This window comes from Haematobia irritans, chromosome 5, assembly GCF_050003625.1.
Source record: "Haematobia irritans isolate KBUSLIRL chromosome 5, ASM5000362v1, whole genome shotgun sequence".
Classification (NCBI taxonomy): Eukaryota; Metazoa; Arthropoda; class Insecta; order Diptera; family Muscidae; genus Haematobia; species Haematobia irritans.
Window position 1 is genome coordinate 162,836,826 of NC_134401.1, and position 19,664 is coordinate 162,856,489.

A 19,664-nucleotide genomic window follows, 5' to 3' on the forward strand; every position below is an offset into this window, starting at 1 on the left:
CAGAAGATCAAAATACATAAAAACAAGTTGCCTTTCATCAAGTGTACACGAAAAAAATGTGTTTTGTAAACTAGTATTATCCATTAACCAAACCAAATAAGAGACACTCAAAACGCTACGAGATTAATTGTACAACCAATCTAACATTCACATGATCGGTGCATTATATTTCACAAATTATTATAGAAATGTAGTCTTGAAATAAGAATGTGTGTTTGGTAGTGACCAAATTTGAAACCCCCGAGATTTAAGTCCAATTTAAAATTATTAATAATAAAGAATGATTGACGATTATGTGATTTTACTTACCGATGTCAAAAACCCACTACCCGGCGCTTGATCTATGCCCAGTAATAGCCTTACAAATGTTATAACATAATCCTTGACAAAAGCCTGATAGAGCAGGGTATCCAACATGGAGGCACTGAAAACGGCACCAGCCGCAAAGGGTAAACGAAACATATACGATATATGGGAACCACGTTCCTTTTCACGCTGCAAAAACAATTTCAACAATAATGGCATTAAGAGGATAATAGGAAAGTTGGAAATTCTTGATTTACCTTTTCCATTTTACTTAAATGCAGGGCATATTTATCATGAGCTCGAAATTGCATGAAACGCATATTGGAACTCTGTGACAATTCTGTAATGCTTTTTATGCTGGGGAAAAATCTTTGGGAAGGAAGATAATATATAACAACATTAAAAAAAAACAAGAGAATAATAGAAAAATTTATTTTTTTTGGGGAAATATTGGAAAATTTTGTTTAAAAGTTTTACTTGAACATTGTCTGAACGGCCACAATTGTATTACAATCTGAAAGAGAGTCTTCTTCGGCTGAATTTGATAGCTCCTTATTTACCACAACCACACTCTCGGCCAGAGTAATGCCAGCTCTAAGCAAGTCATCTAAACAATCGATGGAACCCAACATCCAATAAACCTTTAAACAAAATCAAATGATAATCAGCAAAATTGTGTGATGTGAGTGAAAGGAAAACAAAACGCAAGCCTAAAAGTATACTACACTTTTTGGAATTTGAAGTATACGAGTCTTACCAAAGGAAAATATGACAGAGCATCCAGAAATGCCACATCCGGTCTACGTTCCAACAATAAAATGATCGGATTCAAAGAGGTTTTCGAACGGAAATGTGCCCTTAGGGGTATGATGAAATTATAAATTCCATTCGAGGCATAATCGGCAGCCAAAATGATGGTTTTATTTTGCCATTGATATTCTTTGGCATTGCGATAGCTACAATGTTCACAGACCTATGGAATGACAAAATAGAAAAAATGATACATATTTGTAAAACTATATGGATAAATATACAAAATAAAGGGATATTTTATAACATCCCCCACAACAAAGGAAAGGAAAAAATGTCTCCGTTTCTCTTCTTACCCACCTGTGCTAGCTGCAGACAACATAAAGGCTTCTTTTCCTTGAGCAAATAACAAAGCGTAGGACTTACACCTATAAACGGTGATACTGGCGGAAATCCTTTAACGATGCTATAAAATATCAAGAAAAACAGAAAAGAAAGAAAGACAATATAAAATTGTATGTGAGTACCTTATACTATATAAAAGTAAAATTCACCATAAATATCGTGGCAAGATATTTTGTTAGGGATTTTTTTCATATTTTTTTATATACTTTTAACAACAGGAAATGATTTTGAAACTCAACTCTTTACGGATACGCATATTAAACTGATAATAAAAATAAATCTAAAAACCATAGAACAATGAAAGCTGATATTGTTTAATAAAATGCTATACAAACAGAATTTAAGTCCTCAATTTAGGAAAAGTAAAATTCACAACTCAACAACAACAGCTCAATATATCTAAAAACTCTTAATTTCTTAATATAATATTTTTAAAATAATTTAATAATTTTTATTTAAATTTAAATTTTCTATTTTGGTATTTATAACATTTATTAAAATTATTAAAGCATTATTTTTATTATTTTTTTTTAATAAAATAATATTTCTAAATTAATCTAATAATTTTTCTTTAAATTTTAATTTTAATAATATTTTAATTTTAATTATATTAAATGACTATTATAATATTGCTAAAATAATCTAATAATTTTAATTTAAATTTAATAGTTTATAATTTTTAATAATTTTTATTGAAATTTTAATAATATTTAAATTTTAATAATATTGAATTTAGTTCAGAGAAATTTAATTAAATTTTCTTTTTTGGTATTTATAACATTTATTTAAAATTATTAAAGCATTATTTTTATTATTTTCTTTTAATAGAATAATATTTCTAAAATAATCAATTTTAATTTTAATAATATTTTAATTTAAGTTATATTAAATTTAGCTTAGAGAAATTTAATTAAATTTGTTATTTTGGTATTTATAACATTTATTTAAAATTTTTATTAATTTTTTAAATAAAATAATATTTTGAAAATAATCTAATAATTTTTACTTAAATTTTAATAATATTTTAATTTTAATTATATTAAATTTATTTTAGAGAAATTTAAATATTTCTAAAATAATCTAATAATTTTTATTTAAATTTCAATTTTAATAATATTTTAATTTTAATTATATTAAATTTAGTTTAGAGAAATTTAATTAAATTTTCTATTTTGGTATTTATAACATTTATTTAAAATTATTAAAGCATTATTTTTAATTTTTTTTTAATAAAATAATATTTCTAAAATAATCTAATAATTTTTATTGAAATTTTAATAATATTTTAATTTTAATTAAATTGCTAATGTAATATTTCTAAAATAAACTAATAATTTTTATATAAATTTCAATTTTAATAATATTTTAACTTCAATTATATTGAATTTAGTTTGGGGAAATTTAATTAAATTTTCTATTTTGGTATTTATAACATTTATTTAAAAATATTAAAGCATTATTTTTATTATTTTTGTAAATAAAATAATATTTCTAAAATAACCTAATAATTTTTATTGAAATTTTAATAATATTTAAATTTTAATTATATTAAATGACTAATATTTCTAAAATAATCTAATGATTATTATTTAAAATTCAAATTTAAAAATATTTTAATTTTAATTATTTTAAATTTAGTTTGGAGAAATTTAATTAAATTTTCTATTTTGGTATTTATAAAATTTATTTAAAATTATTAAAGCATTATTTTTATTATTTTTTTAAATATAAAATTAACTAAAAACTTTTATTTAAATTTAAAGTTTAATAATATTTTAATTTTAATTATATTAAATGACTAATATAATATTTCTAAAATAATCAAATAATTTTTATTGAAATTTATTTATATTAAATTTAGTTTAGAGAAATTTAATTAAATTTTCTATTTTGGTATTTATAACATTTATTTAAAATTATTAAGACATTATTTTTATTACTATTTTTTTAAATAAAATGCTGTACAAACTGAATTTAAGTCCTCAATTTAGGAAAAGTAAAATTCACAACTCAAGAACAACAACAGATCAGATTTATTTAAATAGCCAATTTAATATTTCTAAAAATTTTTCTATCTAAATTTAAATTTTAAATAAAATAACATAATTTTAATTAAATTAAATTTAGTTTAAAGAAATTTAATTAAATTTTCTATTTCGGTGAGAGAGTACTTTCCCTATTTACAATATTTAATTAAATTGTTTAAAGCATTATTTTTATTAAATAAAATAATATTTCTAAAATAATCAATTTTAATTTTAACAATATTTTAATTTTAGTTATATTAAATTTAGCTTGGAGAAATTTAATTAAATTTGTTATTTTGGTATTTATAAAATTTATTTAAAAGTTTTAATAATCTAATAATTTTTACTAAAATTTTAATAATATTTTAATTTTAATTATATTAAATTTAGCTTAGAGGAATCTAATTAAAATTTTCCATTTTAGTATTTACAACATTTATTTAAAATTATTAAAGGATTATTTTTATTATTTTTTTGTTAAAAAAAATAATATTTCTCAAATAATCTAATAATTATTATTTAAATATTAAGAATATATTAATTTTAATTATATTAAATAACTAATATAATATTTATAAAATAATTTAATATTTTTTATTTAAACTTAAATTTTAATTATATTAAATGTAGTTTAGAGAAATGTAATTAAATTTTCTATTTTGGTATTTACATTTATTTAAAATTATTAAAGCATTATTTTTAGTATTTTTAATAATATAATATTTTTAAAATCTAATAACTTTTATTTAAATTTTAATAATATTTTAATTTTAATTATATTAAATGACTAATGCAATATTTCTAAAATTAACTAATAATTTTTATTTAAATTTCAATTATATTAAATTTAGTTTGGAAGAATTAATTAAAGTTTCAATTTAGTTATTTATAACATTTATTTAAAATTATTAAAGCATTTTTTTATTCTTTTTTTTAATAAAATAATATTTCAAAAATAATGTAATCATTTTTATTCAAATTTTAATAATATTAATTTAGTTTAGAGAAATTTAATTCAGTTTTTTTATTTTGGTATTTATAACATTTATTTAAAATTATTAAAGCATTATTTTTATTATTTTTGTAAATAAAATAATATTTCTAAAATAAACTAATAATTTTTATTTAAATTTTAATTTTAATAATATTTTAATTGTAATTATATTAAATTTAGTTTAGAGAAATTTAATTAAATTTTTTACAACATTTATTTAAAATTATTAAAGGACTAATTTTTTTTAATAAAATGCTGTACAAACTGAATTTAAGTCCTCAATTTAGGAAAAGTCAAATTCACAACTCAACAACAACAGTTAAATTTTTCTAAGATCTCTTAATATTATTTAAATAAATAATTTAATATTTCTGATAATTTTTATTTAAATTTTAATGTTATTTTAATTTTAATTTTAATAAAATTAAATTTATTTTAGAGAAATTTAATTTAATTTTCTATTTCGGTGAGAGAATACTTTCCCTATTTATAACATTTATTTAAAATCATTAAAGCATTATTTTTATTATTTGTTTTAATATTTTAAGCTGTTGTAAACATACACATAAATTTAAATTGAAATATAAAACAACAATAAAAATAACTATATAAATACATATTTTCAATAACTGTTATCTCTTAAATATGAAGAACGATGAAGCCAACTATATAAACAGAGAGAGAGCGCGAGAGCGATAGCACTAAAGAGAGTATTGGAGAGGATACATGAAGCTTTCGAAAGCAAAGCCAATAAAATCATACCTAGATATGTGTGGATTTTTGGGTGGGGTATCGGTATAGGGGATGCACAACAACGATTTTTTCGCAGTACTTCATGTCCGTTCGAGTAAAATATTGTGTAAATGTTGTGTTGTAGTTTCGTTTTTTTTTTGTTTGTAGAAGAAGAAAATCAAAATAAAATTAAACCAATAGGGAAAAAGTGTTGGAGGGAATGGATTTTACTTTGAAAACAATACCCTTAAAACAAATGTGAAATAGCTTGGAAAATAAATCATATACAAGGCAAAAAGGAATGAATCAACGAACGAACGAACCAGAACGAACGAATGATATAACAAAACGAAGGAACGAACGAACGAACTAGCGTAAGAGCTTAAAGGCGAGCGATCGGGCCAACCAATGAACGAACGAACAAACAAACGTATGATATTTTTTGTTTTGTAGTTGTTATTGTTAAATTTTTTATTGTTAATTTTTTGTTGTTCTCATATCAAGCTCTTTGTATCAAAGTGTTGTGGTGCTACTATTGCCACCATACTTTGCTGTTAAGTCATTAATATTTGTTGAATGGGTGGTAGATTTGCAAATGATTGAGAATGAATGAGGCATATGGATGGATGTTCTCTTTTGCACTGTGAGTTGAATGAAATGCCTTCGAGAAAATGAGTTTTGATTTTCAATTTAATTGATCTTTTGACAATTGTATGTGGTAGAGTTGCGAGTCGAAATTGATTTGTTTGTGTGTGGGTGTGTTTGAATGAATCAATGATTATGGGGCATTACTTGATTTCTTAAGAAAAAATTTAATCTCGAAAATTAAAGCTAAGAAATTTTTGTGTGAGGTTTTGACAAATAAATAATTTTTAAAATTTTTATGAGTTTTAATTCATTTTTACCATTTTATTTATTCGTAAAGGGTGATACGGTCAAAATTTGGTCAATATAAACTTGACGTATTTCTTTCAATTTTGCATTTAAAAAACCTGAACAACCCTCATTTTGAAGGTGTGTGTGTGTGTAGAATGTTGGTCCTATTTTGATTTTGGAATTCACTCTTCAGTTGTCAAAATGCCGTCCAAGCAAGAAAAGCAGCGTATCAAAATTTTGCTCGCGCATCGCAAAAATCCGAGCTACTCGCACGCAAATTTGGCAAAATCACTAAAAGTTGCCAAATCAACCCTTACAAATGTAATTAAAGTGTTTGGGGAACGTTTATCGACAGCCAGGAAGTCTGGATCGGGGGGAAATCGAAAACCGGAAGCCGCTGAGACGACAAAGAGAGTTGTCGGTAGTTTCAAGCGAAACCCTAACGTCTCTCTCCGAGTATAAGCTGGGTGTATCGTCTACAACCGTGCATCGAGCCAAAAAACGAGCCGGACTATCGACTTACAAGAAGGTAGTGACTCCAAATCGCGATGATAAACAAAATACGACGGCCAAAGCGCGATCCCGGAGGCTGTACACGTCGATGCTGACGAAGTTTGACTGCGTGGTAATGGACGACGAAACCTACGTCAAAGCCGACTACAATCAGCTTCCGGGACAGGAGTTTTATACGGCAAAAGGAAGGGGAAAGGTAGCAGATATTTTCAAGCACATAAAACTGTCAAAGTTCGCAAAGAAATATCTGGTTTGGCAAGCCATCTGTACCTGTGGCTTGAAAAGTAGCATTTTCATAGCTTCCGGGACTGTCAACCAAGAAATTTACGTGAATGAGTGTTTGAATAAACGTCTGCTGCCTTTCCTGAAGAAACACGGTTGTTCCGTACTGTTTTAGCCGGATTTGCCATCTTGCCATTACGGTAAAAAGGCCATGGAGTGGTACGCCGCCAACAACGTGCAGGTGGTTCCCAAGGACAAGAACCCTCCCAACACGCCAGAGCTCCGCCCAATTGAGAAATACTGGGCTATTGTCAAGCGGAACCTAAAGAAGACCAAAAAAACTGCTAAGGACGATCAGCAGCAGTTCAAAGCAAACTGGCTTTCTACGGCGAAGAAGGTGGACAAGGTGGCTGTACAAAATCTGATGGCAGGTGTCAAGCGTGAGGCCCGGCAATTCGGATTTGGAAAAGCGAAAGCCTAACTGAATATTTTTCCTGAATTTTATACTAATTGAACTTGAAAAAGAAATTTAATTTGATTTTTTAAATAAACGATTTCACCGATTTACACGCGTTTTCCCTTGACCAAATTTTGACCGTATTACGCTTTAATATATTTCTAACCTATTTGAAACAAAAAATTTAAAATTTTCCATTAAAAATATGAAAAAAGCCAGTTATAAAAAAATTGCCTCAAATGAACTACCTGTGCAGCTAAAATAAAGAACTTGTTTGGGAGGACATTTTTGCAAGGGCTTTTAAATAGAGGTGTGCATGTGAGTAATAGTTTACTCGCGATCACGCACACTCACGACTGAAAAATCATACTCACGCACGATATTTTTTTGTAGGACTCACGCACACTCACGAAAGGAAAATTTGTACTCACGCACACTCACGCACGAAAACGTCGTGACTCACGAAAAATACCGTGACTCATGAAAAATATCGTGACTCACGAATAATTTTATGATTAATTTACCTTACCGAAGTGTCTGAAAACATGAGCATTATTAAAATCGAGAGTGTTATTAAACTCTTAACACCCTAGGTGTCACTAAAATTGAATATAACTCATAAGCGTTTTATGTTGGAGAGCAGGAATATTTTCGTGAGTGTAATTCTTTAGTCACGCACACTCACGAAGACATTATTTTCGTGACTCACGCTCACGCACGACATTTTGGCTTGTTAATCACGCTCACGCACACTCACGCTTTTGTAATGAGCGTGACTCACGACTCACGCACGAATCACGAAAATGTTCGTGAGTCACGACAATTTCGTGTCACGTGCACACCTCAACTTTTAAAGTTGTGCCTTTAGAAGAACTTCCAATTTTTTTGCCGGGTTAATTAATGTACAACTGTTATCGATGCCCTTAATCATAGTTTCTTAAAAAATAATAAAATTCGAATGCAAAATTAAGATTCCTTTATAAAAATTCCGAATTGTGTAAAGCCCCATATGTTTAGTAATATGAAATATGTGTGACGATTGTTTGTGTGTGTGTGTGTATGAGTGAATATGGTATATAAGTGGATGACAGGGAGTATATGACTATAATCATGTGTACTTTGGCGACCATTAAAGAGCGCCCAAATGAACTGAAGCAAAACACAATCGACAATCGAAACAACTTTTACGTAAACACTGTAGACAAGTATGAAGCATACCAACCATTTGAACCGGAACATACACACGTACCCACACACTCACACACACACACACATACACTTATACAAAAGCACAATGAGTAGTCATTGCCGAGAAGATAGAGTTTGATTTGATTGTCAGTACAAAGGGTATGAGAATAGTATGGCAATCGTATTGATTGACAGACATGCATACCTGTCGACCAGCTTTTGTCGGTCAAGTACAAAAGAACTGAAAATCGGCATTTGAACCCTTTTCCGCATTGACACTTTTGGCGTATGTGTGGTGGAATTTTCTCAAAGTGGGCATTTGGTGAGGGATACTCACCATAAGCATAACCACAAACATTCGTGATATTACAAACGTAAGTTGTGGGTGTGTGTGTGTGTGTGAGAGAGAGAGAGGGTGTGTATGTTATTCGATTTACGTAAAAGTGTTCGATGACTTACCGTAAATAATCGGCCGCCCATATGGGACGTGTCACTTTGACTGAACCTGAACTACTGGAGGTGGCAGCAGCAATAGCCGCAGCAGCGGTTGGTTGCGTATTTGTGGTGGTGAATGTTGCCGTGGTAGCTGTTGATGCGGGAGCAATGGTTGTTGTTGAGCAACAGCAAGATGAACAGCAGCAAGTGTCTTGAAAAGCCTGTTGCTGATTCTGCAGATGTTGGCGCATGCGAGTGATACGACTTCGGGCACAGTCACTGTCGCAACTGTAACTCTTTTTCATTTTCTGATAATGACGACCTAATGCAGAATGCTGTTGCCAGCCACCAGTCTGGGTGACATTGTGATTACTGCCGTCGCCACTGCTGCCACCATTACAGCAGCAGCCACGTAAGTTTGAATCTTCCGATGAGCTCATTATAAGTGAATAGGTACGTGATTGTGGGAAATGACCACCCAAGCAACTGCATTTAATTTTTTTTCGTTTTTTTACATTTTGAGGCGATTTGTTTGTTTTCAAGTTGATAAGTTTTTTGTTTTGTAATTATTTACGTTGTTTTTGTTTTAGTTTTTTTTTTTTTTTTTTTTTTAATTTCGTTACGTTTCGTTTCATTTCGTGGAGTAGAAGGATTATGAAGGAGCAGTGGAGTTTTGTGTTTTTTTTAAATTTTTTTTACAAATTTTTATTTTATGAAAATGATTATAAACATTAAGAGAGAAAGAAGAGAGAGATAAAGGAAGGATGTTGAGGTTTTCATTGAGGTCTTAATACAACACAAAGAGAATGAAGAATTTAACTTAAAAATAAAAATCAATAAAAATTTGTGTGAATTCATGGTGTTACTTAGTTCTCCTTAGATTGCTTTTAAATATATGATTTATTAAATATTTCCCTTAATTTCATAAAATCCAACACATTCCTGCTTATGGTAAAAATAGTCATAGATGGGGGTGATTGCAAAATTCAATTTAATTTTTGGAAATTTTCCTTTGCCTCCCTTGCTTTCTGTAGAATTAAAACTGGGAATGTTTTTGAGAACAAGAAGAGTGTCATCTAGAGAGCAGTGCATCGTCCATTTGAACTGCTTTTTTAAGATTTATTACAAAATTAAACGATTTGCTTGAATTTTTTACAAAAAAATCCCGCTTTTCCGGGAATTGAAGAAGTCCGGAAACGAACCGTTTGAACTAAATTTGGCACACTTAACGATAACATTAATTCTTTAATTGGTGCAAAATTTTAAGTAAATCGGAGACAATTTCTAGACTGTGAGACATATATATGAGTGATAGGTCTGAATATGAAAAATGGACTTGTGCCATATTTCAAGTCGTTTGGTTGATGGATGGACAGACAGACGGACGGACAAACGGACATCGCTAAATCGGCACAGGGGCGACTCAAAGCACTATTGCCAAAGGCACCTTGTATCTTACTCGTCTCCTTCACGGAGACAATTAACACTCTTTCTAAAGATCTGACCAGGAGAATTGTGGCAAAATGAGTCAGAGATTTTGACTTTTCATCGATATATCGATATGTTATGCCCACATATAAAGTTGTGTTAAAAAAGAAAATAAAATTCTCGGATTTGTAGTTGTTTTGCAATTTCAAAATTGAAAATTTAATATTTTTGCATTTTTCTCAAATATTTAAAATTCTCAATGGATTTGGAAAATCCTTTTCTTTATTTTTTTATTTGGGAAATATCTTCCTGAATATAAGAAATGATTAGCAAACTATATGGGTGGTAGACAGTCCTATGTGGAATTTTGAAAAAAAAACCTTCGTCTAAGAGGAACAAAGTGGGCGTACCTCAAGGCGGTGTACTGTTCACCCTTCTCTTTTTTACACTTTTACGTGACAGGAAATCCTCCTTCATCTATGTGGAAGACTGTTCCATACAACTATGCTATTTTCTCAGAGAAAACGATAGTTTTGAAACAAAAATCTTTCATGTTTCCTCGAAAAAGTATTATGCTCTTGAAACATGATCATATTGCTTCTCTGGGTGTAATAACATCAAGTAGATACGCCAAGGATCTTGATCTTGAGGTGATGCTTAATGACTACCTCTCAGGACTTTTTAAGGGATTTCTTTGTCAGTGGTAATCTGAAATTTTCTGGCCCGAAATCGATGGCAACTATTTTCACATCGCAGACAAAAGAGGTGAACCAGAGAAGCAATTCCACAAGTAAGAACCCCAAAGTTCTTATGCTATGGTCACACTGGGCAAATATTTGACAGAAATCAAAAAAGAATCCGTCGCCACAGCCAAACCAGAAAACATATTTAGCTCATATTGTATATATAACTTCATGGTAGGATTGTTTTCCAAAAACCGTATCAAGATATTTGGAAAATGGTTCTGGAAAAATGTTTGACACTCATTTTGGTCAAATATTTGCCTAGCCTTAGAGTGACATTTGACAGACTGTTCATCTTTGCGAAACCTGCGAAAATAGTTACTAACTACATTGACTGATATCATTTGAGAGAAAATTAAAGAAACAATTCAATAGACCTATGAGTCGGTCAATGGAACCTTATTGATAATGCAGCTTTTGTGTGAACTCGCAGAACAAGAGAACCCAATGACAACATCTTCTATAGAAATAAAATTTTGACAAAATTTTCTATAGAAATAAAATTTTCACAAAATTTTCTATAGAAATAAAATTTTGATAAAATTTTTTATAGAAATAAAATTTGACAAAATTTTCTATAGACATAAAATTTTTACAAAAATTTCAATAGAAATACAATTTTGATAAAATTTTTTATAGATATAAAATTTGACAAAATTTTCTATAGAAATAAAATTTTGACAAAATTTTTTACAGACATAAAAACTTGACAAAAAATTTCTATATAAATAAAATTTTGACAAAATTTTCTGTAAAAAATAAAATTTTGACAAAATTGTCTATAGAAATAAAATTTTGACAACATTTTCTATAGAAATAAAATTTTCACAAAATTTTCTATAGAAATAAAATTTTCACAAAATTGTCTATAGAAATAAAATTTAGACAAAATTTTCTATAGAAATAAAATTTTGACAAAATTTTCTGTAGAAATAAAATGTTGAGAAAATTTTCTATAGAAATAAAAATTTGTCAAAATTTTCTATAGAAATAAAATTTTGACAACATTTTCTATAGAAACAAATTTTTGATAAAATTTTCTATAGAAATAAAATATTGGCAAAATTTTCTATAGAAATACAATTTTGACAAAATATTCTATAGAAATAAAATTTTGACAAAATTTGCTATATAAATAAAATTTTGACAAAATTGTTTATAGAAATAAAACTTTGACAAAATTTGCTATATAAAAAAAATTTTGCCAAATTTTGGATAGGAATAAAATTTTGACAAAATTTTCCATAGAAAAAAAATTAACAAAATTTTCTATAGAAACAAATTTGACAAAATTTTCTATAGAAATAAAATGTTGACAAAATTTGCTATAGTAATAAAATTTTGACAAAATTTTTTTATAAAAGAATTTTCGCCATATTTTCTATAGAAATAAAATTTTGCCAAAATTTTCCATTGAACTAAAATTTTGACAAAATTTTCTATAGAAATAAAATTTTGACAAAATTTTCTATAGAAAAAAAATTTGGACAAAATTTTCTATAAAAAATAAAATTTCGACAAAATTTTCTATAGAAATAACATTTGGAAAAATTTTCTGTAAAAATTAAATTTTGAAGAGATTTTCTATAGAAATAAAATTTTGACAAAATTTTCCATAGAAGTAAACTTTTGACAAAATTTTCTATAAAAAAGAAAATTTTGACAAAATTTTCTATAAAAATAAAGTTTTGAGAAAATTATTTACAGAAATAAAATTTTGAGAAAATTTTCTATAGAAATAATAATTCTATAGAAATAGAATAAAATTTTGAGAAAACTTTCTATAGAAATAAATTTTCTATGCAAATGAAATGTTGAGAAATTTTTCTATAGAAATAAAATTTTGAGAAAATTTTCTATAGAAATAAAATTTTGGGAAAATTTTCTACAGAGATACATTTTTTAGAAAATTTTTTATAGAAATCAAATGTTGACAAAATTTTCTATAGAAATAAAATGTTTAGAAATTTTTCTATAGAAATAAAATTTTGACAAAATTTTCTACGAAAAAAAAATTAACAAAATTTTGTATAGAAAAAAAAATTAACAAAATTTTCTATAAAAATAAAATTTTGAGAAATTTTTCTATAGAAATAAAATTTTGACAAATTTGTCAAAATATGTATATTTTATTTCTATAGAAAATTTTTCAGAAAATTTTCTATTAAGAATCAAAAAGAAAAATAAAAATAAAATTTTGAAAAATTTTCTATAGAAAAAAATTTTGTCAAAATTTTCTATAGAAATAAAATGTTGAGAAAATTTTCTATAGAAACAAAATGTTGAGAAAATTTTGTATAGAAGTAAAATTTTGACAAAATTTTCTATAGAAATAAAATGTTGAGAAAATTTTATATAGAAATAGAATGTTGACAAAAGTTTCTATAGAAATAAAATTTTAACAAAATTTGCTATATAAATAAAATGTTGACAGCATTTTTTATAGAAAAAAAATTTTGACAAAATTGTCTATAGAAAAAAATTTAACAAAATTTTCTATAGAAATAAAATGTTGAGAAAATTTTCTATAGAAATAAAATTTTGACAAAATTTTCAATAGAAATAAAATGTTGTCAAAATTTGCATAGTAATAAGATTTTGACAAAATATTTTTATAATAACATTTTTGACAAAATTTTCTATAGAAATAATATTTTGCAAAAATTTTCCATTGAACTAAAATTTTGATATAATTTTCTATAAAAAATAAAATTTTGACAAAAATTTCCATAGAAGTAAAATTTTGACAAAATTTTCTATAGAAATAAAATTTTGACAAAATTTTCTATAGAAATAAAATGTTGACAAAATTTGCTATAGTAATAAAATTGTGACAAAATTTTCTATAGAGGGCTTTTGCTAATCTTAAAAGTTTTAGAATATGTTGAACCATTTTGCAATCGACCTCATTATGACTAATTTCTTTTAAATACATAATTTAAGGGCAAACTTTAAAAATGATTTATCATGGCAAAATATCGTTAATCAATCAATATAAAATTAATTGAGAGTTAACTGCTGGCTGGTCTCGGTGGTTTGTCTTCCAACAATGACTGCATACAAATGGATGTTTAATGGATGGCCTTGGTTTCAAGGAATAAAATCGATGTAAGATTCCTGTGTATATGGGATGATTTACTTGTATATTAGTTGTGTTTTCTTGTGTTTGTATGAATTCTATGAATTTTGTGAATTTGAATGTTCATTTTGTTTTTGTTTTTTTTTTTTATGTGCTTCCCAGAAAGAAAAATGTTACAACGTAGAGCTTAAAGAGCTTTGACAATTTTTGGTGTTAATCTCAATTGGGAAAATGGGATTTCAAATGGATTTCTCTGTTTTTTTTTTCATTTCAACATCATTAGGAAGCTTAGGGTGTTATTACATTGGAATGGAGTTATACTTGGCACAAAATATAAATTCTGTAGTAGTGATCGGGGTGGTAGTGGTAATGGACAAGGGTTACATTAATCAAGACCAAAAATACAAGTGGTGTTTATGGTGGTTTTATATGCACGATAATACGATTGTATGGATGTGGGAGTGTGTGAGTGGGTAATATATACAAACAGAAAATTTACAATACAAAGAAATTTGGTGGAATTTCATAAAATGCTGACTTACGCTATTTTTTCCGATGGTGAACGCCATGGGACATCATCATCGATTTCATCATCACTTTCGTCGCCTTCATCGCCATCATCATTACCAGATATACTAAACGAGGAGGAGGTGAACATATCAGGCACTGGGAGTATTGAAGGTCTTCGACTGCCTGCAAAATGCGTGAGGAAAAACAAAAAACGGAAATTGCTTTAGTTTCTTGATTTTTAAATTTCTCTCTCTCTCTCTGGCTGTCATTTACCTCTTCGATTTAAAATATCTGGACTTAGTAAATTTGGATTACCAGATTGTGGGACATCCAAATGATTACCAGTGCTTAATGAGCTTGTGCCTATTGTAAGGCCACCGCCACAACCGCTACTTCCGCCTCCTCCGCCGCCTCCTCCGATACCCAGAGTATTACCTAAGCTACCATGTAAAGAACTAGGACCACCTACCCCACCGCCCATGCCGCTACCGACTCCTAGACCCAGAGGTATGGTGGTTGTGACAGTGGTTGTAGTCGTTGCTGCAGGTGTTTGCGTTGCATTTGTCGATGTTACCGCAGTATCTTTAAGATTCTGTTTGGAATCTGAGATTATCACAGACGTAGGATTATCCGATGCTAGAAAAAGTTCAAGACACAAAAACAAAATGAAAACCAGATACAGAAGGGTAGATAACAAAATACATTTATTTAAATTATTTTTTTTTTGTTTTTTTTTTTGTTTTTGCCAAAAATAAAATCAAATTCAATTCTACAAGAATAGAATAAAATCCTAGACAAAGTTTGATTGAGAAGAGCCAATCCAAAATGGAAAATGCCAACAAAATCATGCAATTTGCAAAGAGAAAATTCAATTAGTTTATCATTTCATATCTCTATACAAAAGAACAAGAAAATCGAAATTGAATTTTTAATGTGAACAGCCAAAGCATATACAGTGAAACCTCTGAAAGGTTGGACATCCGCGATAGCCTAAATTTGGGAGTTGTACAGTTATGAGTTAATATAGTAAAAGTTGTCTGGGGACAACAGTCCACATTTGGAAGGTGTCCGGTTTTCAGAGTGTCCAAGTTTGAGAGGTTTCACTGTAATTCAATTATTTAAGTAGTTAGGGGGTGTTTGTAAGGGGGGAGATTTTTGTTTGTGTTTCCGAGTGTTTTTGGTGATTTAGTTTTTTTTTTAATGGGGGAGGTTAAGAAAAAAAGGGGAAAATTTTAAATTGATTTTATAAACATTTAATTTAAAAAAAATATATTCTTTTTGATATAGGAGAAAATTTGATAAGACAAAATTTTGTATTGACAATAAAGATAGTCAATTCATTAACAAAAAAAAAAAGTAGTAAAGAAAATTCACAACTTGAAATTAGCACAGCCACTTATAAGATATAGATCTGGTTGTCCGGGTTTTTCAATTAAATTAAATAAATTAATTAATTCATTGATAATTTTTATTCCCTTTAAATGTGGGAGGTGTTTGGTCTCCGCCCAGAAAATAAGCTTCTTTTCATCATCAATAAATTTTAAATAATTTTTAATCAATAAATGTATAAATATGAAATGTTAAAAAAATTATTTTGATATAATTAATTTTGTATTTTATTTTTGTTTTTATTAAATAATTAAATTAAATTTGTATGTGAAAATTTGAAATTTTAATTGGAAAATTTTTGTTAATATTTGTCGATAAAACAGAAAACCACTATCCGCTCTTCATTTTGCCCACAGATGAATATCAAATTGGCCAATGTGATGAACTTTTCGATTTGCGTCGTTTTAAAGAGTCAGGTAAAGACTAAGAAATACCGCAGAAATAGGTAACAATTCAAACCCTTGCTATTTGACTGACATTTTTATGTTTTTTATACCCTCCACCATAGGATGTGGGGTATATTAACTTTGTCATTCCGTTTGTAACATATAACAAATATATACAGCCGTAAGTTCGGCCAGGCCGAAGCCTATGTACCTCCCACCATGGATTGCGTAGAAACTTCTACTGAAGACTGTCATCCACAATCGAATTACTTGGGTTGCGGTAACACTTGCCGATGGCAAGGTATCTTAAAACTTCCTAACACCGTCTTCTAAATTGCAAGGTAGACCATACGTGGCATATATTAAACTAAAAAAGGCCGACTTAATATGTACATAATTATGTTTGACAAAATTTTCTATAGAAAATAAAATTTTAACAACATTTTCTATAGAAATAAAACTTTGACAAAATTTTCTATAGAAATAAAATTTTGACAAAATTTTCTATAGAAATAAAATTTTGACAAAATTTTCTATAGAAATAAAATTTTGACAAAATTTTCTATAGAAATAAAATTTTGACAAAATTATCTATAGAAATAAAATTTTGACAAATTTTTCTATAGAAATAAAATTTTGACAAAATTTTCTATAGAAATAAAATTTTGACAAAATTTTCTATAGAAATAAAATTTTGACAAAATTTTCTATAGAAAAAAAAAATGTTGACAAAATTTTCTATAGAACAAAAATTTTGACAAAATTTTCTATAGAAATAAAATTTTGACAAAATTTTCGATAGAAATAAAATTTTGAAAAAATTTTTTATAGAAATGAAATTTTGAAAAATTTTTCTATAGAAATAAAATTTTGACAAAATTTTTCTATAGAAATAAAATTTTGACAAAAATTTTCTATAGAAATAAAATTCTGACAAAATTTTCTATAGAAATAAAATTTTGACAAAATTTTCTATAGAAATAAAATTTTGACAAAATTGTTTATAGAAATAAAATTTTGAAAAAATTTTCTTTAGAAAAAAAATTTTGACAAAATTTTCTATAGAAATAAAATTTTGAAAAATTTTCTATAGAAATAATATTTTGACAAAATTTTTTATAAAAATAAAATTTTGACAAAATTTTTTATAAAAATAAAATTTTGACAAAATTTTCTATAGTACAAAAATTTTGACAAAATTTTCTATATAAATAAAATTTTGACAAAATTTTCTATAGAAATAAAATTTTGTTGTTGTTTTTTATTGCAGTTTAAAACCATACATTGACTAAACTACAAGTGTAGCTTACCCAACAGAGGAAAAGAATGTTTGTCAAATTTATTTGGGCAAAGCCCTATAGACTGCAAGATGGTTGGATGGACGCACGTTTCGGAATTACCACATTCCTCATCAGCATCCTCTACTTGCCGCAAAACTATCAACCAATTATCAGAATAAATTCAGGCAGTTTTTTGAACCCAACAAAAACCACACTTGAACCCTCCGAAAAAAGTTTTTACATTGATAGCCGGCTGCAAGTAGAGGATGCTGATGAGGAATGTGGTAATTCCGAAACGTGCGTCCATCCAACCATCTTGCAGTCTATAGGGCTTTGCCCAAATAAATTTGACAAACATTCTTTTCCTCTGTTGGTTAAGCTACACTTGTAGTTTAGTCAATGTATGGTTTTAAGCTGCAATAAAAAACAACAACAATGCTTAAAGAACAAAACCAACAATAACAAAACAAAACGAAATAAAATTTTGACAAAATTTTTTATAGAAATAAAAGTTTGACAACATTTGCTATAGAAATAAAATTTTGACAAAATTTTCTATAGAAATAAAATTTTGACAAAATTTTCTATAGAAATAAAATTTTAACAAAATTTTCTATAGAACAAAAATTTTGACAAAATTTTCTATAGAAATAAAATTTTGGTAGATTATTTTTGGCTCGAGTGGCAACCATGACTATGAACCGATATGGACCAATTTTTGTGTGATTGGGGATCGTCTATATATAACTATAGACCGATATGGACCAATTTTGGCATGGTTGTTAGACACCATATAATAACACCATGTAGCAAATTTCAACCGGATCGGATGAATTTTGCTCCTCCATTAGGTTCTGGAGGTCAAATCTCGGGATCGGTTCATATATGGGCTATGTATAATTATGAGCCGATGTGGACCAATTTTTGGACAGTTGTTAGTGGCCATATACTTACACCATGCACCAAATTTCAACCAGATCGGATGAATTTTGCTCCTCCAAGAGGCTCCGCAAGCCAAATCTGAGCGCCGGTTTATATGGGGGCTATACGTAAAAGTGGCCCGATATGGCCCATTTTCAATACCATCCGACTTACATCAATAGCAACTACTCGTGTCAAGTTTCAAGTCGATAACTTGTTTCGTTCGGAAGTTAGCGTGATTTCAACAGACGGACGGAACCCCAGATTTGGTTTGCGTAGCCTCTTAGAGAAGCAACTTTCATTCGATCCGTTTGAAATTTGGTACGTGGTATTACTATGTGGTTTCTAACAACCACGTAAAAATTGGCCCATATCGGTCCCTAATTATATGTAGCCCCCACACAAACCAATCTTCAGATTTGATTTCCTGCGCCTATTGGAGGAGCAAAATTCATTCAATCCGTTTAAAATTTAGTACGAGGTTTAAGCATATAGTCTCCAACAACCATGTATGCACATTGGCCTATGTAGGTCCATAATTATATATAGGCCCCATATAAACCGATCCCCAGATTTGATCTCCGGAGCTTCTTGGAGGAGCAGATTTCATCCAATCCGATTGAAATTTGGTACGTAGTGTAAGTATATAGTCTCTAACAATCATGCAAAAATTGGTCCATATATATACACAGTCTTACACAAGTTTACATACCCCTGAGTTTTTAACCTACTAACAAAACATCTTTCTTATTGTTTTTTATAAACCACACTAAAAAAATATTGTTAAAAATTAACAAATACTATGTTTTCAAATTATTGTACAAAAATTAAAGCATGTATATGCATAGTTTATAATATTTTATTATTTCAATAAAATACAAATTCTTTAATCGTATGTAAACTTGTGTGAGACTGTGTAGGTCAATAATTACATATATCTCCCATATTAACCGATGGCCAGATGTGACCTCTTGAGCCTATTGGAGAAGCAGAATTCATCTGATCCGGTTGAAATTTGGTACG

At 27.9% G+C, this 19,664-nt stretch overlaps 1 protein-coding gene across 7 annotated transcripts in view; it reads right to left on the bottom strand.

Annotated features, from left to right (window-relative positions):
- The window catches only part of SLO2 (slowpoke 2), a 744,153-nt gene that overhangs the window by 54,112 nt on the left and 670,377 nt on the right, over positions 1–19,664 (bottom strand). For all 7 annotated transcript variants that reach the window (XM_075310162.1, XM_075310161.1, XM_075310160.1 and 4 more), the window contains 7 exons: positions 14,939–15,301; positions 14,698–14,848; positions 1,417–1,522; positions 1,064–1,279; positions 784–947; positions 564–675; positions 310–495 (listed from right to left, as the gene is read on the bottom strand). In XM_075310162.1, the coding sequence (XP_075166277.1) occupies positions 310–495; positions 564–675; positions 784–947; positions 1,064–1,279; positions 1,417–1,522; positions 14,698–14,848; positions 14,939–15,301 (1,298 nt within the window). The remainder of the gene's footprint in view (positions 1–309; positions 496–563; positions 676–783; positions 948–1,063; positions 1,280–1,416; positions 1,523–14,697; positions 14,849–14,938; positions 15,302–19,664) is intronic.